We start from the raw sequence: 23,251 nt of genomic DNA, 5'->3' as shown, positions 1-23,251 counted from the left end.
ATGCTGTGAGCCCCAGCCAGGAGCTGGTTCCCAACCAGGAATACGGAATGCTAACTCAGAAGGAGTTACAAAAAAAATTATATAGATAGATAAGCATATTAATATAACATGACTGTAACTGAATTAAAAACAAATAACTGCAAAACAGTTATCACGATTCTTTTGTGATTGCTAGTTTGTTAGCTGGTAATGTAAGAAAAATGCACACATGATTTTTTCTGAACTTCCTGATTCACTGGGGCTGTATCTCAAAACTATGCAGCTGTAAACCCAAAACAGTCTCTCCACATGAGTGGGTTATCCGAGTTTATACCAAGTGAGAATTTGGTCTTTTGCTTACATCTGATGGACGCAGTGTATGAATTTTTCAGCCACCTTCCCTCCCAGGGCACCCACTGCTATTGCACCTGCACTACCAGCCCTCCACGGTGACTCCCATGATACAGAAGAGATTCCTTACGGGGTCTGTATTCTCCTGGTCAGACCGAGTCTCCCCAATTTCTCCAATAAGACCCGAGTTTCTTCCTTCTTCTGCTGCCCCCAGCTGCTGCCAGACAATGGCTTCTTTCTCGCACTCCTTTCTGTAGAGGTTTGTTCGGTCCGAAAGGCTGGCTCTCCTCACCACCTTCCTGCGGGACAGGGAGAAGGGGCATCGAAGCTGTGAGTAGGGCATGACATTTCCTCTTACCCTGTGCTCTCCTCACCTCCTCCTTCACAGCCTCTCCCACTGGAATGTGAATTTAGCTTCCCGGCACCCACGCAAAGCAAAGGCACTAGTGTGAATCTTAAAGGTGGGAGGAATTTTAAGGAGTTTTAAAGCAGTAGTGCAAATCTGCGTTAGCTCTCATACAGCTCACCTAATGGATCTGCTCTGCAAGCAGTGAAGTAAATGCAGAAGAGAAGGGCCCACGGGCTGTTTAGGGAGTTTTGTGGTCTGCAGGAGTGCTTTGGTATCTAGTAAACATCTTACAACGACCTGCGCAAACTGTGTCTGAGCACAGTATCTTGGCCATGAGACACACTACTGAGAAGCTCAAGTTAATCTGTTTGAAGCACTGATTCCCAGACACCGGTCTCAGTGGTTTAACAGGGTAAGTTCTCACCACTTGGTCCTCTGCTCAGAGCAGTTCTTAAGCCACGACAGGGCAGAGCCATCTCCCCCCAGGAAACAACACCTCTTGCTAGTGAAAGAACCACGCTTCAAAGGACCTCTGCCTTCGGCAACCAAAAGTCAGTTTCTGCTTTTCAGTGTTCGTTCAGAAAGGACAGACGGGTTGTTCTCCACGCACCGACTGCCGGGTGCTCTGCAGCCACATCTTGGTGGCCAAGCTAACACACTGGGTGACCTGCGGGGACAAGGCACTTACCCCCGGCTGCCGGTGCTGGAGGTCCTTCGACTCAGGGAGGATTTATGCCTCATCTGAGACTTCATGATCACATCGTGTTTGTGTTTCAACTCCAGGAGTAATACTTTGAATTCCTCCTCTTCACACAGATCTACAGCACACACAAGCCAAGCCAATAACCAGGTTCAAATGTGGTAACATTAACGTTATGTTACTAACTGCACCTTCCTACTATATACAACTACAAATGCTCGGAGGAAGAGAAGGGAAATTTAAGCAGAATATGCTTAGGCACATTAATCTCTAAACAAATTAGGGGAGGCAGAATGGTTTGAACACCTGAACAGAAGCAGAAGACAAGAGCTGCTGATTGTGATGGGGGTGCAGCTTTGTGATGATGCCGCTGTTCAGCTAGGTTTTGTCCCATCCCTGCAGCATACTGTGCCTTTACCCGTGAAAGGGTGACAGATACACTGACTACTGTATCAAGGCTTTAAGATGGGAGGAAAAGAAATTTCTTTAATTACTAGACTGCAGCACCCCTGCAGAATACAGCATTTTTACTTAAGCCTCCAAACCAAAAAAGAATATAGACAAAAACAAAGCAGATCAGGGTAGAAGGCAAGAACTTTCAACCTTCAAAACAAGGATGCACAGATTTTTCAATTAAGGCTCAGAAAACATTTTTCCAAAAGAAAATGTGGCACAAGGTTATAATGCACATGGTCAGATGCCAGCACTTTGGCATTTTCACTTCTAATCTGTTCCAAGACTTGGGTGTACTTTCTCTTTCCTCTCCAACCCCTTCTAGCTTACTACACTTCATTGCCTGACTTGGTGCTTGAGAAACTGCTTCTCCCTTGGTTTTAGGAACAGGAAGAAGCGTTTTCAGAAGTAATAAAGGAAGCACTTTAAAACTTCAGTCCCAGTTAAAATAACTGCAACTTTGATTCTGCAGACACCTGAAAAATAATGCTAATGCTCCTGAAAGCACTGTGTGAAGATTCCTGCAGGCTTAGGGGGAAAAGCTTTTCTAGCAAGCTCTTCTTTTTTTAAGCTTAGTAAACTCACCTATTGGCATCTCATCCAAAGATGTCCTGGCACTCAAACTAGCCCCATGGGACACAAGCAACTCTGCCATCTGCATCTAAAGAAAAGGAAAGAAAGCCAAGTTGATAGAGGTACTTTAGGGAATCTATTTCCTCCTCAAAGCTGAAAAGCTGGAAGAAGATAAGAAGCAATAGCATGCATGCTCAGCTCATCTCAAATTATTCTGGCACATGTGTGGTGTGTGATGTTAAACATTGTTCCTACCATTCAACTGCACTCCCTGAACCTTCTCAGCAACAGGTTCTTTTTGGAGCCCCAAGGACCTCATTTGACACTGCCAGTGAGTCCAGCCCTAGTACAGGTTTCTTCCGTTTGCAGAGTACTACACAACTTGTCCAGGCAGAAAGAAATGTCACCCTCATACATGACATTTGCAACAAAAGCATTACCTGTCCCCAGAAAGCAGCAGCATGAAGAGGTTCCCAGCCGTCCCAGTCCTTAACATCCAGGCTTGCCCCCTGGTCAAGAAGGACTTCAGCTGCATGCAGATAACCATTGGCTGCAGCTATATGCAGCTAGGAGACAAGGAACAGAGCATGAGCCACCAGCAAGGACCACGAATGGGTTTATACGCCAAGTTGCAGTGGAATTTCTTGGATAACATCTGAGTCTAGATCTGGACGGGCAGCACATTTCACATTCGGCAGATGCCATCAGGTCAAAAGCAGGTTGTTCCTGTTACTAAAACTCAGTATTACCTGCATATCATTCTGTTTGGAGAGGAAACTGCTTAACAGTTCTTAAAATAAATTACAAATATGGGTTAGGAAAATAATGTTTTCACATTTTAAATCAAGGAATCTTAAGTGCTTCCCAGTCTGTAGGGAAATAGCACCATCAAAACGCAACCCTGCAATGGAGAACATCATCCACCGCAAACTCCGCATTCTTCATGCCAGAAGAATGTCTCCTCTTCCACATTTAGGTGCTGTGGGTGTGATTTTTTAAATCAAATTTTCAGTCTGATTTAGTCAGGACTCACTTCATGTAAGTGCACTTCCACTCACGCTATAATTGTTTTCACCATTTGAAAATCAAAACCACTTAAATCTGGGGCTACTTTTAGTTAAGGGAATCTGATTTTTCAGGGACTGGCTTCCAACTACAACCATTACTTTGGAGACATCAATAACAGCTTCCTTCAGTCGCACACCACACTTCGTGTCTTGGAAGATTTTCATAATTGTGGTCTGCTGTTGCATCTCTGAGCAAAACATTGACCTACGCTCTACTCAAAGTATGAACTCCTCTCAGAGCTCATCCAATTTCATCTATACTGAAGAGGAGAATTAAAGCTTCTTTTCAAAAATTTCCATGTAGATTCCACCACACAAAGTTAAATCCTCATCTGGAAATAAATTCTCATGCTTTCTGGCAATTCAGTTAATTTCTACATAAATATTGTGGCATTGGGTCATACCCTCTAGAGACCATATGAATTAACAAGGAATCACTTGGGGGTGATAAAAAAAGGGAAGCCAAGAGGTCATCTTGAATTTATGTATATAATCCTTGTTAAAGGGGAAAAACATGTTAAAAAAATAAGCTGCAATAAACGCTTCAGTCATCCAAGTTTATCTTGGAGGGAGCTGGCCCTCTCCTTACACTGGTAGATGCTATAGGTGACAATTTAGATTAAGAAACCTGAATGCACTGCCATGGTCTGCCATCCAACAAATGACACCAAGTGGCCTGGATGTCAGTTATATCTGTGCCCAAGCCTCCAATGACCAAGGTTGTATAAAAGTCCCAACATGTATGACAGCATTACTGAACTTTCCCTAAGTTGGGACTGCTCTAAGCAAGGGCTTAAGACACGTTTGCAGGTGAAAAAGAAGGGAACAGGACTAGGATTGTTCAGCCTTCTTGGTCCCTGACCAGTCATATCAGATGCCAGCTTGCTTTGTGCTGCACATTTGTCCTCTGCCCAGGGGCAGATGCCATCCTACACGAATAAACTCAGCGCTCCGTTGACTCTGTATGAGCCAGATGCTATGCAAAGCAGAAAGAAGAGGAGGCAGAAAGTCTCCAGAGTGCTTAACACCAGCTCCAGCTCCCATGAAAACCAGAGGGCTCTCACGTCTCCTCCATGGGAGTCAGGTCAGACTACAGGACTAGTGAGAAGCAAAGCGTTACTGGGGGGTCGTTCAGTCTCCATTTCCTCAGAGGTCAGCACCAGTGTTATGTTCTGCAGCTCATCATCACAGGATTTCTTGCATCTTTCTTTGGTACCAGCCACTGTCAGACAGGACCCAGGAGCTCCGCAGCCTCACTGCAGGACCTGAGCTGCTGGACAACTGACAGAGCTCACATGAACAAGGGATTCACTTCAAAAAAGCACGGCTTAGACACCAAGTTATGTCAGCTGTACTTATGGACAGAGCCTGTTCCTACGTGACAGTAAACTAAACCAGGGAGAAGATCAAAACAGCTTCCTCGCTCCTCTCTGTGATTGTACGTGTTGATGTTGTATAAGTCCTGCCTCAGGGCAGGTTTCGTAACCTGCGGGCTGAAGGAAGGCAAAAGTGAAGCCACGGCAGTTTCACTCACCAGCGTAGCACCTTGGGCATCAGTCCTGTTCAGGTCTTGTCCAGTTGCAAGTATGTCATGAATGTCACAGATCATGACCTGCTCCGGAGCAGCCCGCATCTCATTGATCCTTTCCTGTGTAATTCCTGTTAAAATTCGGAGTCAGAGAGAGAAGAGTTGGAAAGGGTCTTTGTCTCCACTGGTGGAGTAAAACAAGACTTATGATTCCCTGTTGATATGACCTCACATCCTTTTCAGAGGCTATGTAGCCGAGGGGACTGACAGCTGTCCTTCACCCTCATCATTTCTTAGGAATCAGAGAAACTAGACAGAGTTAGGTTCCAAGAAATTATGCCAGGCAGCAGCTCTCTGCTTTTCTCCAAAGGCAAATCAAGAGCTGAGAAGCAAGGTAATTTTTAGCACTACATCGACCCATTTTTGTATTTTGCATGAACTCAGTCTCCTTACCTTGATAAGCCATGCAAGTCTCAATGACATCCAGAGTTGGCTCATCTTCACAGAGGTCATACGGCATGTTGCCATCTGCATTTACTGCTAACAAGTCTGCTCCACTGCAAGGAGAAAGCGGAGTTACACAAGGAAGGACCTCAGACATCCTTGAGCAGACAGTGCCAACCACTGGGATAAATGCTCAGCAAAAACTAACTGGGGTTTAATGGTCGCCCAGATGTCACCAAGATTTGTGTGAGATACGAAAGATTTAAAGCAAAGCCATGGAGCTGTCAATGGGGAAGATAAACTCCAGAAGTGGATGAAAGGCAGCATGCTACACCTCCTTCATGGGCTGTGGGGCACACGAGCCACCGAGCTGTTCCTGTCCTCTCCTGACCCTGGCACTGGACAGACCGGCAGCTTCTCAATGACAGAAGTGATTTATTTGCTGAATTTCTGGATAACAATGCCAAGCAACTACCAGGTGCTTGTTATCTGGGCATCCGGCAGTCCTTCAACGAAAAGTTCACAATGACCAGAAAAGTTGGGAAAGATAGGAGCTGAGTGGTGGAGGAGCCTTCCAAGTAGCCAAGGGCATGCTGGCATAAAATAGTAATTAAAAATACCCTGTCAATGGTGAATTTTTCTTTCTGATTGTCCAAAAGCACTTCTCTAAGTGCTTTAGTGACCTCCAGGAGGTCACTATGTGGAATTAAAATTACCAGCTAAATTAATCACTGTCCCCATATTCCCGCATAGTAGAAATTTTCCAGCACCTTCTGAACTGTGCTATTTCAGCTAGCAGTTAAATAGTTTCAGCTGAATTCTCATCTACCCTGACAGCTACCTTGCAAGGACAGCAGACAGTACCCATTTGCATTTAGATTCCTGTTTCTTCTTTTGTGTTTTCCCCTCTGCCTGAGCAGAGCAAACTGCATTGAATTCACATTTGCAAAGTACCAGCGTTTGTTTAGTCAGCAAATTAAAAAGCAAAGAACTGGGCATCTTGTGGGCTACTTCCTCTGATGGTCTCCAGGTGTTCCAGGTCTCACCAACAGTAACATTGCTTTTACAGGCAGTGTTTAACCAGTCATTTGATATGTGACACCTCCTGTGAAGGACAACTTTGATTGTCACAGACAAATTAAATCACCCCATTCCTCAAAAGTCCAGGAGAAGACTGTTTCTGAAGACAGGATCATGTCATTAGGCTACTAGTGTCCAAATTTGCTGGCAGCTCCTTACCACATGGCAGTCTGTGACAACCAGGGCCATAAGCTCCAGTTCCTCACCTTGCCACCCATCCCCATGACGCTCCCTTATCTTCAGTTAAGGGTCAGGAATGCAATATATTGTCCTATATTTGTGTGCTCCATTTTTATGACCCCCATCCAAAAGTTTCCTAACCCAAGTAGGAACGTCCTTCCAAGGGATGACTATTTGCATCCTCTGCTCCACTTCCATTATATGGCCAAAGAGCTTAATCTTTAATGCGAGTCTCCCAGATGCATCCCAGCATCACAGGAAGAAGTCTCCCTCCCTGAGGGAGAAGCAGCAGACAGTGCTGAGTGTTAACGCTCCCAAAGCACATCCTGCCCTCCATGCCGCCACTCTGGGAAGTGGAGGAGAAGGCTCCATACAGAGTCAGGACCATCTGCTCCAGACAGGATTCACAGCAGGTGCTCATTAAACGCTGCACATGGTACAGCTCAAAACACCTTCTCCTCCTTGCTGGCAAGTCTAGAAAAGACTTGAGCTTTAGGGCCTTTGTAAAGGCAAGTGGAAAGTCCAGTGCGAGCACCTTCTCTCACACTGCTGAGGAACAAATGCATTACAAGAGGGTAACTAGTTACTAATTAAGAGCCAGTAAGACAGGTCACAAAGTTCACCCAAGCATTTGAGCTAAACGAAGATGCTGTCCTACATCAGTGTCTCTTTGGCTGTGGCTGGAAGACCTGAAGTCATGTTTAAGAGCTTGAAGGTGGATCCTGTTGGTTGCTCCTATTTCTACCCATCCAGCGAGCACAGTTCAAGCACAAACACAGCCACATACACACAGAATACAGACAAAAAGTGGCAAATTTTGTCTCAGTCTCCAGAAACTTCATGCAACGGAGTCAAGTCATCTAAGGTTTTACTGCATGTCCTCAGCCTTTCTTGCTCTTCCTCCTCCACCCCTTTTGCCCCACGCAGGAAGGAGTCCAATGAATAGCCTGAAAGCAGGGAATAATCACCACCGCTGCAATCTTGCAAGGAAGTGAGCAGTCTCTGTTTCCATCCACAGAAGCTGTGGGTAGAATCAGATCTGTGGAAAGGGACAGACACAAAAAAGCCACCTACTGCTGGATGAGGATCTTCACCAGGTTGATATGACCACACGTAGCTGCTGCATGCAACGGAGTCCACAGCTCATTGTCCTTTGCATTGACATTGGCCCCATGGTTGAGGAGAAGCTTGACTATCTCTTCATAGTTGTCTATGCAGCACTGGTGGGGAAGAGATGCAGACAGATTGTTTTTTTAAAACTTTGGGAAGACAAGGAGCTGTCTTACTGCTCAGTTGTACCAGGATGTGGAGACGTACTTCATCCTGCAGTGTTTGGCAACAAGCATCTCCGACAGAGTTAAACACTAAATTGAGCACAACCAGCTCAGAAAGGAACCATGCAGAACACCTACACTGGGCAGAGTGAAGGTCACTGGTGTTTTACAGGGCCTTCTGGTTTGAGGGCAGAACCAGTAGGGAACGATAGCAAATCGGCTCACAGCTTCTCTTCCCCTGGGTCTTCCATATTCAAGAGCAAACACAGCAGAAATTCAGCGTAACCAGTATAACCACATACCAGGGGGTGAGTTGACAAGCTGACATTCCCTTTTCTTGGGGAAAATCCCACACACTGGCATGTGATGAGTAAACACCTTCCCAGCAGCTCACGCTACCTACCACAGTTACCTGAAGAAATGCAAGTTGGATTCCCAGAATTATGAGGTGCTTCACAGGGCACCTTTCATCTCTTGGAAAAAAAAAAAAAAAAAAAAAAAATCAGCACCCTCGGTGCGCTTACACCACAGTCCCCAAGGCAGCCTGCGAGAAGGGCCTCAACCGCCTTCCTCTGGGGAAGGTGGAACTTGCTCTTTGATCCACCTTGTGCTCGCTTCTTGACATGAACGTCCGTGCAATAAAGATACAAAAATAAATTCATTCCTGCGCAAAGAGCCTGTTTGTGGTCTGCGCGTTCCTGCAGACCCACACAGGAGCCTCACAGCTCAGCGCCGCAGTATGGGCTTCTCATGGGGCTGAACTGCACCCCACAACAAGCCCTTCAGCAGCTGAGTGACACGGACCTTTCATGTGTTTCTATTTCTGTGTACTATTTGGATAATGTGAGGTTAAAATCACGCCTCTCACACAGCCAAGTTGTCACAGAAGTATAACTGCTAATGGGCAGTAATGTTCACTGAGGAGCTTCTCCCTGTTCGGGGATTCAGTTAATTCTAGCGGATGCAAAGTTCCCACCTCAACTCTCAAAAGGCACCTTTACAATAACTGATCCTTCAGTGGGCTTCAGTACCTCGTGGGGAAAGCAATGACGCCATCACACATCTCTGCGTGCAGAGTAACATCTCTTTGGAGAGGTGGTGGTGGGGACCTTTTATTCTTCTAGAAGCCAGTTTGCATTTTTAAGCAAACATCCATTCAGCTTTAGAAGAGAGCAAGTGACTTGCAGAAGAATCCCAAATCCCAAGTCAATGGGAGCATTTACAGCAGGGACTAACGGCAAGAAAACCACGAGTCCCCGTTCCGCCCTCGGAGCCGGGGTGACAACCGCGCCACTGTTTTTGGTGGCGGTGGAGGCGGCAGCTGCCAGGCGTGGCGAGTCCCACGGCCTTCCACAGGCTGGCTCTCCTGATGCTTCCGCACTGAAAACCAGGACTCACGAGGAGGGGTGGGGACGGGGGCCTATTAGAAGAATAGAAAAACCCTTATGGGAGTAGTGCAGAGGCTCTGAGGAAGGACACAGTTACACTCTACCATAGCAAGTCTGTATTTTACTGGCGATCAGGTCCTTCCATCTCACATGGACCTTTGGAAGTCACCAAGCCTACAGAGAGCAGCAGGCTCTCCAAGCATCCTGTGCATCATTTATCTAATCCAGGTTCTAAACTCATAGGTTGCCAAAGTCTCTAAATTTAGAGTCAATCTGCTTTAAGAGTTTACAGGCCAGCCCCACAAAGATTAAAGGGTGAGAGAAATGTTCTTCACATCTGAAATTCAGCCACAATTCCTGAGCTCTTATCACTGAGCAAAGTCTGGGATAAGGGAAGATAAGGGTTTGATCTCAGTTTGCTCTCCAAAAAATAGGATCGCCAGCACAACACGGTGAAGTTTCACTGCTTTAACACAGCAACAAAATGAAATACAGGAGCTTTCCCCATTCTCCGTGGCAGGCCTGCTCAGAGGGCAGCAGGAGACGCGACGGCGGGGAGCGGCAGGGAGCTGCGACCTCCTCCCGCGCCTCACCTGATGCAGTGCAGTCAGTCCGTCTTCGTTGCACAGGTCTGGGCTGATGTTGCTCTTCAGCAAGTAACACACTGTAAGGGAAGGGGACAGGAGGAAAGGAGTCAGATCAGGAATGATCAGTGATCCTAACACATCTCTTGTCCTCAGCTAGCCCTGGCCAGTTCAAGCCAAAGCCAAGTCACCCCGTCAGGGTGTCCCAGTGCGGGCAGAGCTGCAGGAGACCAAGAGCCACCACTGGTGTGAACCCGCAGTCACCGCAGTGCTGGTGAGCAAAGAGCCTTCTTGGCTTTATCCAGCAGAGAGCACCAGCATACAATTTTCCCCCCCACTTCCTTCCAAAGGAGACTTTGCTATTACAGCTGTCATTTTGAGATGGTTGTGCTGGAACCATCTACATTTTTATCTCGTGCTTTGCAACATCCCAGTGCAACATCTGCGCCCTGCAGCCCAGGAGAGCTCAAAGGCAATCGGGGGATTTTTGGGTCCCGAGTTAAAAGCGTAAGAGAGATCTCACTGTGGAGGGGATGAGGTCTTGCCTCCAGAAATTATTAATCTGGGACGAGAAAACCAATAGATTCAGGGGTCTGCCAGGTTGAAAATACACTGAGGTCACTTTGGACGCTTCAGATGAGCTGTTGGGTATTTGAAGAAAGCTTCTCAGAGGCTTATTTTTTTATTGCTGCTTTGGGAGGAAAGGATAAGATTTATTCCATTAAAGTGCAAATTTCTGGAACACATGAAAAGCCATTAGCCCCTAGGTAAAAAGTAAAGTTTGCTCTGAGGTGCAGATCTCGCATGGGGTAACAGCAATAAGCCTGGGAGAGGAAGGAAATCAACAGCAACACCAAGAACTCTTCCAATTCAACACTGCTGACAAATCTTGATGATCTATACCCATCTTCTGTTGTTTACTTGCTCATTCCCTGCTTTTTCTCCAGAGATTTCAGGACCTAATGCTTTTCCCACCTCAGATGTCACTGACAGCACAGGCACCAGCCAGAGGTTCATAGTCATCTCCCTGGGACCAGGGTAGCAAGAGATGTTCAAGTCCCACCTTATCTGTTGGCAAGGATGCAACCATTAAGCTAAACCAGAGCCACAAAACAAGCGACACTAACAAAACTGAAGGGGCAACAACCATCTTCAGAGCTGGCAATCAAAAAAAGGCTGCAAGGCTGGTCGCTCCCAAAGCATCCCGCAGCCGCTGCTGCTTTCACCTGATCCCATCCCGCTGTTGGAGGGAGCCCTTTCCCCAGCACATCACGGCTGTCCCTGGGGACAGAGCACTTCTGGCATCCAAAGAAGAACACGGAAAACATGTCCGCAGTGACATCAGCGGTGATTTATGAAGCTTTGTTTAAAAGATCTGGCAAGTGCACTCGCAAGAAAGGCAAATAGAAAACAAAGTGAAATTTTGTTTGGAAGCCACCAAGCTGACGTTATCAAAAAGGAAGGCAAAACCAGACAGAAGTGAAATGAAACCCTTTATATCACAGGACTGTTTCACCTGACCCAAAATGGATGCTGGAATTTATGTTTACTGGAAATAATTTCAAGGCATTGACACCTGCTTGATGAAACTGATGCAAAAAAGCAGAATACAACCAAGAACAGAACTCATCCCCCACCGCGGCGAGTCCAAAGAGCCTGGCATTTTTCCAGCTCAAAGGCCAGCGCAGGAAGCCCACGCCCACAGGCAGCTCACACCCCCAACACTTGCATGCTCCACAGTAACAAGAGCGCTGAACCCCAGCCAATATCCAATTTAATGACCGTGCTTCTACTGTTTCTGGCCAGCCCCGAGCTCCTGCTCTCCTAATCCAAGCTGAGCGATAGGCAAGTCATTCGCCAGCGGATCTGGTTGTCTTTTATTTACTTTGGATGCTCTGCCATTAGGGTTTTAATTCAATCTCAGTCATTTAAGAGCCATTGTGTGCTAATGGCATGCAGCTCCATAATCATGTTTTGCCTGATCATGAAGAGTTGGACAAGTAGACGCTGGCAGATTAACCTTACAAGTGCTGACCCACCATGGGAAGAAGCAGTAGCATAAATCCCAGCTTGTTACGGAGTGTTGGGTTATGGAGTGTCGGGTTTTGTGTTGAAGACTCTGCCATCATGGCTTGACAGAGCTTGTAAGAGTCCTTGAAGGGTTCAGATTCAGAGAAAGATTTCTCTTACCCGAAAGCAGCTTTGAATTCTCTACTAACCCCAGCAGCAGCCCTCATGTTCACAGCACACCTCCCTTGACTCTCATACGCCCTCGGGACCAGCTCTCTGCAGCCCTCCAAACATTCCTTAGTATCTCTCAACACACTGAAGACTGACAACCACAAGACATCAGAAAAGAGTATATAGAAAAGTCAGGTAGCGAAGCTAGGTATGGATGTAGTACCAATGAGTCCAGGCACAGATGGCTTGAAGAAGAGATCAAACTGCTTTCTAATCAGTCCTAAGCTGAGGTTCACATCTCGGGGTTCGGCAGGGGAGCACAGGGCTGGGCAGCAACAAGTTCTGGCTCTTTTCTCCAAAATTAGAGGGATGTTGCCTTCAGTATTCCTCATGCTCCAGAAAACAAATCCCAACAGCCAGGCAGAAGTCTGCGAGATCTATGATTTCCTATCACATACAGACCCTTTTACAAGGGAGGGGATCTACCCAGTGTCCCACCGAGCTCGCAGCAGAACGCAGCCCTGATTCCCACCAAGCAGCAAAGAGCGGCTTTGTCAGCTCCTGCTCCCTGTGGGCAGGGCTGCAGAGGGACGTGGAGGGGCAACAGGGATCTTCCCCATGCCCACTACCCAGGGATGGCCCAGGTCAAAACCTCCCACCTGGCTGGGAAGAACAAGCCCTCCTTTCTGATGGACTTCAGGAGAAATGTGCATTGGTGGGTTTTCCAGTGCCTTAAGGGCAGGAAAAGAGGGGCACAACCGTGATGCTCTGCAATGCTGGAAGCTGGACCCTCAGCTGCAGGGCTGTGGCACTGCCACCAACCCGCACCGCTGCTTAATACACATCAGGGACAGGGACCAGAGCAAGCAAAGTGCTTCTCTTCCAGCCCCCTGATACCACACGCCTCACTGCGAAGCCCAACACCTTCTCCTCCCACCTCCAGGCACGAACAGTGCCATACAGGTAGGAAGCATACGCTTCAGCTCACAAGGATGCAGACTAATCGCTCAACGTCAGCCGATCGCCTTCTGTCAGCCCGAGCACATCCCTCGTGAAAGGAAGGTCCCCCCAGATGCACGAGGTGTGGCACGGACAGGGGTCCTCTCTGAGCTGAGGTCACCGCAAGCCCGACAGAATGAACTTTTATGGGTCACATCGGCGGGCTGAGCAGGCAGCAGCCTCCACTGTAACACTTACGATTAAGTTCTTAGAGAGAGCTCAGTACCTGAAATGCCGAGCTCTCTAAAATCTGTCCTCCTTCGCACGTAGGCAGGGGGAGGTGGGGAGAAGGGGCTGGATGCGTGGATGTTCTTTATTACATGTCAAGCAGAAGTTGTGGGAAGCAGTTTCAAATGCATAGCGAATGAAGGAATGAAAATGATTACAATAAGACCTGGGTGAACAAATTGTTGTGAATAATTCATCGCAAATTATATTAACTGAACAATCACTCAAATGTATTTTCCATTATTCAGCTTGTTCTGCCTATAATTGAACCTCTCACACGCCAAGATGGTGTACATTAATCTTCAATTTATATTTTATCATTCACATCTGTGCTGTGTGAAATGGAAAACGCTCCCACAACAGCTGTGAAAATACACCCTAGGTTTTAAGTCACCCTCCATCACATGTCCTGGAGCAGCCTCCGACAGCTTCTCCTCCCCAAACACAACAAACCCCCTTCTCAGGAGCCCTCTCTCCTCCTGAGCATGGCCAAGCCCTGCTTACTCTCCCCAAACCCCATAAATCATGGGGAAGACAAAGAAGCCACTGCAGAAGCCCTAAGGAAAATTCAGTGTGGGGTCATCAGCTCTCTCGCCTGAAGAGATATCCCAGCACTACGGCTTTTCATCGATGTCCCTTCCCACTGAGTTTAAACGAGAAACAGCTTTGCCAGAAAAGTTCCTAAACCAGATGAACGCTTTTCCATGGGGAAAAATATGCCTCTGTCAATGCAGGCCCCCCCAAGTCAATAAGCTACCCCATAAAAGTCTGGATACTATTACGCTCTCATCCATACCTTAGGTATTAGTAACTCATAAGAGGAAAAGCCAGCTGAAACTGATATGGATACCAGGGCTGGGAAAAAGCCCCGAACACCTTTCTGACAGGAGGTGCCGATTCCTCCCAACAATAGACAGTGGCAAACTGTCCATACTGGCAAGCAAGCTTACCTACGCGCTCCAAGTTTACATACACATATAGGCCATTAGTTTTTAAAAATTCAGGTTTATCTTGATCCTTTGCACTCAACAATTTTCTTTTTGAAAATATTTAAACTCTTTTAGTTCACTTTCTGGTTCTCAGGCCCCCTTTAAAAGCTCCTATTGCACTGAGGTCTCTATGGAAGCAGATATTTCTTGTACATTTACACCTGAGTTCAGTGAATTAACCAAAGAAGTTTCACTTGGATTAAGATGCACACTTTTCCACATTGCTAGAAGTCACTTCTCCCCAAGTGCAGCTTTAGTCAAAAACCCAGTGTGGCAGAAGAAACTCTTCCCAGTGTCGCTTGTGGTGAGATACTGGTGGTGCCTGAGCCACGGGGATGTGCTGGCAAAGGTCTAGAAAGCCCGGTCCCCAGGCTCAGCTACTTCAAAGCTGCATTTTCACCGCTATGGTTTTGCAGGGAGATTTATTACACGGAAGAAACACTGCCAGGAGAACAGCACTGAAGCTGCGAGCGCTCTGGCAGCAAAGCAGCCAGCTTCCTAACACAGCGTAGCGTGACGTTCGCGTTCAGGAGCGTACCTGAACCCGAGCAGTGACAGCATGAAAGCACTCAGCCTTATCCTCCAGCATACAACCGGCAGCCCATGCTGGTCCATTGATAAACTCTGCAGCTCCCTAAAGCTATTTGAAGGACAAAAATAAAAACCCCAGAAAACAAAACCCCGCACTCAGACAGCTTCAAACATGTAGCGCACCTAAAAAAAAACACGGCCCAGTTTGCCTGCTGAGCTAGCAACTGAGACATCCCGTCACGACTGATCCCCCCGCGTTCCCGGGAAGGTTCAAAGCCTGTTGTGACACTTCCCACCCAGTTTATAGCTGGGCACACACATTCCTTCCACTACACCCACCAAAATCTGGGAAGTCTGGAAAGAGGCCAGCAGAGCCCCATCTGCTGCGTGCCACGTTCTCGCGGGCAGGGACATTTCGTGCAGCTACGCTCAGCCCAGGTGCTGCTTCTCTCAAGGAAAAACTATTTCTGGCTTTGATGCTTCTTGCTGAAGGGGGCACATCCTTCTGCAGCCCCCAGGAACCTGCTTCGCACAGCCAGCTCCTCCTGCAGAGCCTGGGGCCTGGCTCATACACAAGCTTTATCCTGACAGCAAGTGAGAGTTATCAACAAATCACACATTTATTTAACGTATGGGGCCCAACTCTTTCTCCCCCTCTTTGTATCTATTTCAATCCGTTTTTGCTTTATGCTTTGACCCCTGTCCGTCGCTGCAGTACCAGAGCACCAAGAATGCTACAAGGGGACAGCTGCCTGCAGCTGCGTCTTGGATGAAGGGGCCATAGGCAGGCACCCAAGCTCTACTGCATCCCATATTTTTCTTGTTCTGCATCTACAGGGCTTCAAGCTCTGGTAATCCACTTAGGGCTAGTGATGCTAAAGCATCTTTCTTTCTTTAACGGCTGCCATCAAGCTGAGATTACTCAGATAAGTAACAGCGTGCAAGTTACCCGTCTGTGACAAGCAATGCTCAAAGGACGCAGCAGAAACAAAGCCAAACTCATTTCAGTAGGGAAAATGAAAATTAAAGGATGCTGCCATCTGACAAGCTTTTCTGAGGATGTAGTGTCACGTTCAAAAGCATCCTTATCCTCTCCTCCTGCTCAGACTAACAGTGACATTGGTGCACACCAGAGATACCAAACACATACAGGAAAACTAAAGTCAGAGATTATTTTCTTGGCTTCCCATTCCTCATCTGTTACTGGAAGAATAAATAAATCATTTTGGTACAGTTTTTAAACAGATGATGGGCTTTAAAAGGGATGAGTGTTTTACATAACCTTCAGGCTCAGCTGCCTTGAGCAGGATTTCTGCAGGCAGGCAGCCAGGAAAGCAGATTCCCCAATATCATTGCGACAGTGACACCTGGGCTGCCAGAGAGCCTCTTCTCTTGTTAAGAGCCATTTTGGAGTAAATATTTTCTATGAATGGTGCCTATTTAAAGGGTGCTAAAAAAAATTTTAAGTTAGACTTAATGAAGGTATGGATCAAGAGACCAAGACCAAGTTTCCCACGAGTGACTCAGAAGTTGCAGCAATGAACAGAGCAATGTTGGCTTTTAGGGTGCGGTGGTGCTCAGCAGAAGGCACGGACAACGTGCAGAGGGAATTGTCCTGCTGCAGTCGGAGCCACACGAGCCAGTGGCCTGAGCAGGGAGCACCAACGGAATGCGAGGGAGGGACAGCCACCTCCTCCAGCAGCAGCTCAATAGGAACCTGCATCCCCCACCTCTTGAGTTCGCATCCGAAATGCTGGGTTTGGTGGGTGCAAGCTGGCAAGCAACTAATTTCACTTCCCTTCTTGCTTCAGGCAGAGTTAGACAAAGGGCACCTACGGAGTCAGTAAATGCTTAACCAGGACCTCCTCTTCTCCTACAGCTCTGGCTACTTCCAGCTTTCTTCCTACAAAAAGCTCTTCTTGGAAGTCATGACAACACACGCAAATCCATTCAAACACAAGATCAAAGGCTTTTATCTGAGTAGCACAGAGGATCCCGCTCATATACCTGTTCAGAAACCTATTTTGATGTACTGGACCAAAACCCATCTACTGAGACATGCAGCAGCCATCACCTGCAGTGTCTGTACTAAGCTTCTTAGAAAATAAGTCTTTCAGGGTACTAGAAAGGAATTGCAGAAAAAAAAAATAATTGGCTGTAATAGAAATTACAGCTTAAGAAGTGTTTAGATAAAAGGGAGCAGCGGTGTCAGGAGGCAAACTCTTGCAGCTGTCCGAGTACATGAAGAGGTTCCCCAGCCCCGTTAACACAATAACGTAACAGGTGATCTGGAGCAGAACTGCAATATCCCCCACGTGCACCCAGAGCCAGCCCGTCAGTGTCTGCAAGAGGATACTCTTGTGTGCTCCGTGTAGGAGGAAATAGTTCATCTGGCCATTTGAAAGTGTTATTAGGTTCCAGAGTCAACAGCCTCTGCCCCAGCTCGTATTTCAGGCATCCTGTGCCCTCAGCTGAGCAGCTGTACGCTGACCTGAACCACACGAATGTTTTTAAGTCTCACTTATAAAACAGGAAACTTTCTATTTAGAGTAACGGAAAAGAGGTTTTGGTGGAGGGGGGGGAAACACATAGCTGCTTTTCAAGCTGCCCTGAATTAATACCAACGATTCCCCGCAGCGACAGCTCGCCAGCAGACTGGGCTCTCCCCCTCCTCCGCCAGCCCCACTTCAGAGACCCTTCTCTGTTGTGCATCCTTAACCTTGCCCTGCTCTCCAGAGAAGCTCCAGCTGCTCTGGCTGTTTCAGTACCTCTTCCGTGCTCAGCAGCATCCACTCTGACCTCGATCAGCACATTTCGGGTTTCTTCCCCTCTAAAAAACCAGCTCTGTGCGAGACGGCAGTGGCAGGAGCCAGTGCCAGCCCCCAGGTTGCACCCGGCCCTGTCGTGTCTCACACCATCACCCCGCACGGGAGACCACAGGGGACACGGCAGGGGTTAAGGTGCAATCTGCTGGAACATCACCTGCTGCTCCACAGCACCATGTCTTACGGGAAATGCTGCACTGCTGCTCAGTGCTGGAAGGGAAATGTCTACACAGGCAGAAAGTCCTCCCCTTTCTTTTCTTTAGAAGAATCACAGAACAGTTCAGGTTGGAAGGGACCTTTAAAGGCCATCCAGTGCAACCCCCCTGCCAGGAGCAGGGACATCTCCAACCAGATCAGGTTGCTCAGAGCCTCATCCAGCCTGGCCTGGAATGTTTCCAGGGATGGGGCATCCACCACCTCTGGACAACCTGAGCCAGTGTTCCACCATCCTCAGCATGAAAATTGTTTTCCTGATGTCCAGTCTGAATGTACCTCCCTCTATTTTAAAACCATTACCCCTCACCCTGTCACAACAGGCCCTGCTGAACAGTTTCTCCCCATCTTTCCTGCAGCCCCCTTTAGGCACTGGAAGGCCGCTCTAAGGTCTCCCCGGAGCCTTCTCTTCTCCAGGCTGAACAGCCCCAGCTCTCTCAGCCTGGCCTCACAGGAGAGAAGCTCCAGCCCTCTCATCATCTTTGTAGCCTTCTCTGGACTCACTCCAACTGGTCCATGTCCTTCTTATGGGTCAAATAAAGAGAGATTGTGGTTTCCTTTTAAAAAGCACATGCTACAGAAAGAAGACTTTCACACAAGTTTAGCAGCAACCTGAACTTCACCAGAGAACCGTGGCCTGATCCTTAGCAACCTTTCTGTTTTTGCAACCTGTAATTATTCAGCAGGAAATTTTACATGATGCTGAGATTTGAAATTCAACAGAGCCTTTCATCCCGAGATCCCTGCAAGCGCTGCAGCCGTTAGCAGAGCGAGCTCCAGGCTGTCTCCAGGGATTTTACAATCAGTATTCGCCTCATTTCACAGATGTGACATCTCAGCCCGAGTTAGACCAAGACTCTGGAGGCTCAGGTTTCTTGGCCAAGGTCACAGTGACGGTCCGCAGCACAGCTGTGACAGTGTTTGAGTCCCAGGTCCCAGCTCCACCCTTTCAGCACACGAAAAATTTCCTTTCCTCCCCCGCATCCTCCTGGTTGTTCAGCCGAGAGGAACTGGGCAAAGCAGCTGAGGTCAACGCTAACAGCTTTGACAGGAACCAGACCCCAAGGTGAACCTTGCATTTGACAGAGCTCGGCAATTGTGTCCACGGGTATTTTCACAAGAGCAACGGAAGCTGTGGCTCGGCAGCCACTCTCGGATGGTATTGCTCCCTCGGGAAGGTCTCCACCACTCAACTCAGACCTATTTGCTGCCCACATTGAGGACCTGGGCTGGCCAAGAAGAGTGAGTCACAATGGGTGGGGGAGCAAGGTCATCCGAAGGGCTTGCAGCATAGCAACACACTTCACTTAGTTACGTGTCAGGAATGGCGCCATCACCAAGGTGGAGAATGAAGCACGTTTGGTCGCCAAGCCTACATTTGACAACCATCCCTGATCTTCACGAGCAACCCAGACAGGATAACCTCTTAAGTCCCATCTCAAAAGCCCAAGTTCCAAAAGTTTGCAAGTTTTCAGGGCTGAGCAAATCCTACTATTCCCCCAGAGTTTCAAACCACTTCTCTTTCAGTCTTCATTTCAGCGCCTGTCACACACAGACAAATCACACAGTCTAGAACTACTTTTTCGGTATTAACGAAAAAGTACATTCAGTTTTCTCTCCAGGTCAAACATCTCCAATCCCAAAGCAACTCCCAATGCCGAGCATCACCCCGGCGCAGCTGCTGCCTCTCAGTGCCTGCGACAGCCCGACACCAACACAGGGCAGCTGTCACGGGCCTCCAAGCAACTGCACAAAGTCCCACAGCTGGTGGCACGCTGCCCTTGGTGGGACCCGGCTGGGAGGCGTGGGCAATCCTTGTACCACCGCATACCAAACAGGGGCATTTCCAATAAATACCTTCTCACCCCAGCTCTCCATGCTGCAAATTTCTTTTCAACGTAACCAAACGGATTAGAGAGCCAGAGCAACTGCTCTCCCAGCCCCTGGCAACCAAGAAACCCTTATCAGAGAAGTCAAAAGAGTTTATCTATGAACCATGAAAGGTATTCAGCACTATGTGAAAACCATTTCATACATTTAAGAGCTGAATCAGAAGTTAGCACCTGAGCTTGGCAGAAATGCAAGTTTTTCACAGCTACAACAATGCTCATAATCAATGAGACAGGCCTGACAGAAGGTATAGAAAGAAATCTGCGTGATGGCTGCTGTGCACAGAGGGCACCAGTCCCCACAGCCAGGGGCTGAAGCTGGAGACCATCCACCTCGTGGGCCCTGGGCCTGATCCAGGATGGTCTGCTCAAAGATCACGGCATAATCGTGCAATCCAAATCTAAGACTCATTCTCTCAAGCATCCAAGTAAAAAAAAAGTATTTTTAAAAAATGGACAAAAAGTAAATTTTCTTAACGTTTCCCAATTTCATCAAAGAAGGCTTGAAATTCCTGGTTGGTTGACTCCCCAACATTGGACACACTTCAGATTTGGCTGGAGAGGGTGCTGGGCCATCTTGTCTAGACCGTGCTTTTACCAAGAAAGGTTGGACCAGATGATCCTTGAGGTCCCTTCCAATACTATGATTCTATGAAATCCCCATCCATGACTCCTCAGAGACTGCACAAAAGACCTTCACAAACTAGGTCAAAACAAGTGGGCTGGTCTATAACCTGACTGTCAAGTGCTTTGCATACAGACCACCTTGTTTTAATATTTGTTTCACCTGCCCTATCACACGAAGTTGAAAACTCTCTCAGACTTCTTCTGTCACAAGTTCTACATGATTTCTGCTTCCTGCCACCTCAGCTAGTAGAAGATGAGTGTTCCCAGGCTGGATTCATCATCATGCACTGTGATTCATGGCTGCCGGGAGGTCAGCACGTAGGAAAGCAGCTTGAGAGCTTGACAGGGCATTTAGACTTTTCAGAAAGAAAGAAAAAGTCCAACTTGCTGCCTTCACCCATCCCTTTCATATCTGCAGACACCAAAGCTCAGAGCCTCACATGAACTCAAAACAAGACAGTTTTTACTGCCAGCTCTCCTCCACCGAGCTTCCTGTGCTTTGATGCAGCAAAGAAAGAAACTGCGCATGGGGTGGGGAGCACTTTCCTTTTTAGCGAGCGGCTCCTTCACTTTCAAAAGCCATCTCAGCCAGCTTAAAACTTTCATCTGCAGAATACAGCTTGGATTAGGCAAAACCCTTCCAATCAGAGCTGGCGGAGCGCGAAACCCAGCTCCCTCTCAATACTGCTGACGACGTCGTGGCAGAGGACCAAGGATGCTCCCTGACAGGAGGGGAGGTCTGGGGTCCAAACCAACGGGCACAGCTCACTCCCAACACTTTCGAGACTGCACTAACAGACTTGGGGGTCAGCTAGGAGTCTTTTACTTACTGTAAAAATGAAAAGAGCTGAAAAGCTCCTCCAGAAAGTGCTTTGCCTTAGTGCTTCAGATCAGGTCACTGATGTTTCATCCCATTTTCTGAGATCAGCACCTTAATCTCAGCGCATACAGTGATTTTTTTTTAATTTATTTTGCTTTGTATGTACACTCTGAGCTCATTAATACTAACAAAATACATAGTTTAAAAGACCAAATTAAAAATACATTATTGCTACAGCTTTTATACAGGTTTAAAGCATCCCATTGATCAGAGCAGTATCTCTGAAGGTTGAAACATAATTCCTTGATGGTGGGAACGAGGAGTTGCAGGCAACAGCAGAGAGCAGAGAGAAAGCAAGAGAATCCACTTCTCTCCCTTCATCCCTTCAAGAGGTCTCCTGTCCTGGGCTGAAAGACCCTGTCCAACTCTCCACGTTAGTCAAACGCCTCCCACACCCTCTTCAGCAAGAGCCAGCTCAGAGGAGTTACAGTTTTCCCTTCTGCGGCAGTGGAGAAAAGCTTCGGTTTGCCAAAGTATATTGCCTTTCCCAGGAAAACTGCAGTTTTCAAAATAATTAACAGTCATTAAAATTCCCCATTAAGTTTTGCCATTAGCAACGACAGGACCGTTCTTCTCTCCACAGTGGGGAAAACTCTGCTTATTTCTGTATTAAAACCAGTTTTGTTAATGAACCATTTTATCCCATCCTGTTTGCTTGTAAGAGAGCTCCCTCACCAGCAGATCCCTCACATCAGGGAGTTTTTCATTACATATTTAACACGACAAGAGCCCAAGCACCGTGGGCCACCTTTTAGCTGTCACAGTGCTGGAAAGGTGACATCCATCTCCTGGGTTTGACTGGCAGATTGCCCTGCGCTCACTGCAGCCCTCACACCGAGGTGTGAGCAGACTGGAGAGCCGCCGTACGCTCCCACAGCTGTTTCTGTGCAGCGGAGGAGAAAAGACTGCAGGATTAAATTACCTAAAAAAAAAAAAAACCACCACACTTTGGACATTAAGACAAGAGGAAAGCCAGTCTCCAGCTTTGCGTTATCCCCCGTCAATTCCGCAGTCTAATATTTTGACTTAAAAATTTATAGCAACCACAAGATGCTCTAGTAGCTAAACCCACCTTAGGAAGTTCATAAAAGTAATTAATGCTGAAGTGGCTGCTCACACCGCTCTGCTGGCAGCACTAATTACAGGTTGCAGAGGTGGATCCCAGTGACAGCGCAGGGAACCAGGAGCTGGTCCGAGGCTGCTGCACGGTACTGGGAGGACGTGCAGTTCCCTGCCTGGGGAGGGACCCAGCACTTGCTTACCTCTCCCTGCTACTAAAACCCAAACCCAGTATCTCCAGCACTGCGTATAGCTGAGCTGCACCCAGCAGAAGAGGCCCGCAGCATCACGCCCAACACCCTTTTCAAGAGCAAGTCGGGAGCGGGGCTGGAGAGCCACGGTGGCAGGGTCCTTGCAGACCATTGTGAGGACAGGAATCAAAACGCTCTGGTTCCTGGAGACGCCACGGACCGTTTTATCGCTCGTGAAATGAAACGGGAGGGTTGCACTCACTCACTCCCTAAACCAGGGGTGTAACCTTCCTCACACAAGCAGTCCTGTCCTTCAAACACGGGCAGAGATCCACGTGCTCAGCGCGACCTGTGCCAGGAGCATTTATACCTGCTTTGGGAGACGCAGGAGATCTGATCCTCATTACTAGAGGATTTGTGAGCAATTATAAGATCCCTTCTCAACTGTTTTTGGTTCTACCTTTGTCTGGAAAAAACAATCTTAAAAAATTTGATTTATTTCCAAGCAACTGCTTGTGACAAATGCTCTGAGACGTTCCCCACATTTCACAGACCAAAGCAAATCCCACTCCAAGCCTCCACTACCACCCTAGTGCTACAACAGAGAAACCCTGTTTGTTTCTGTACATCATATCATAAAGAATCGTTCCCAGGGAAAGGAGCCCACCAGAACAGGAGCATCCAACGAG

The 23,251-nt window shown here is 47.6% G+C and overlaps 1 protein-coding gene across 5 annotated transcripts in view; it reads right to left on the bottom strand.

Annotated features, from left to right (window-relative positions):
- Positions 1–23,251, bottom strand: part of PPP1R16B (protein phosphatase 1 regulatory subunit 16B) — a 61,581-nt gene that overhangs the window by 6,310 nt on the left and 32,020 nt on the right. For all 5 annotated transcript variants that reach the window (XM_086760896.1, XM_086760899.1, XM_086760894.1 and 2 more), the window contains 8 exons: positions 9,960–10,030; positions 7,779–7,924; positions 5,454–5,557; positions 5,007–5,131; positions 2,846–2,971; positions 2,418–2,493; positions 1,368–1,497; positions 461–629 (listed from right to left, as the gene is read on the bottom strand). In XM_086760896.1, coding sequence (XP_086617022.1) covers positions 461–629; positions 1,368–1,497; positions 2,418–2,493; positions 2,846–2,971; positions 5,007–5,131; positions 5,454–5,557; positions 7,779–7,924; positions 9,960–10,030 — 947 coding nt within the window. The remainder of the gene's footprint in view (positions 1–460; positions 630–1,367; positions 1,498–2,417; positions 2,494–2,845; positions 2,972–5,006; positions 5,132–5,453; positions 5,558–7,778; positions 7,925–9,959; positions 10,031–23,251) is intronic.

Source organism: Chlamydotis macqueenii, chromosome 16 (genome assembly GCF_036417535.1).
Source record: "Chlamydotis macqueenii isolate bChlMac1 chromosome 16, bChlMac1.mat, whole genome shotgun sequence".
NCBI lineage: Eukaryota > Metazoa > Chordata > Aves > Otidiformes > Otididae > Chlamydotis > Chlamydotis macqueenii.
Note: the sequence above shows the minus strand (reverse complement) of the source record. Positions and strands in the feature narration are given on the sequence as shown.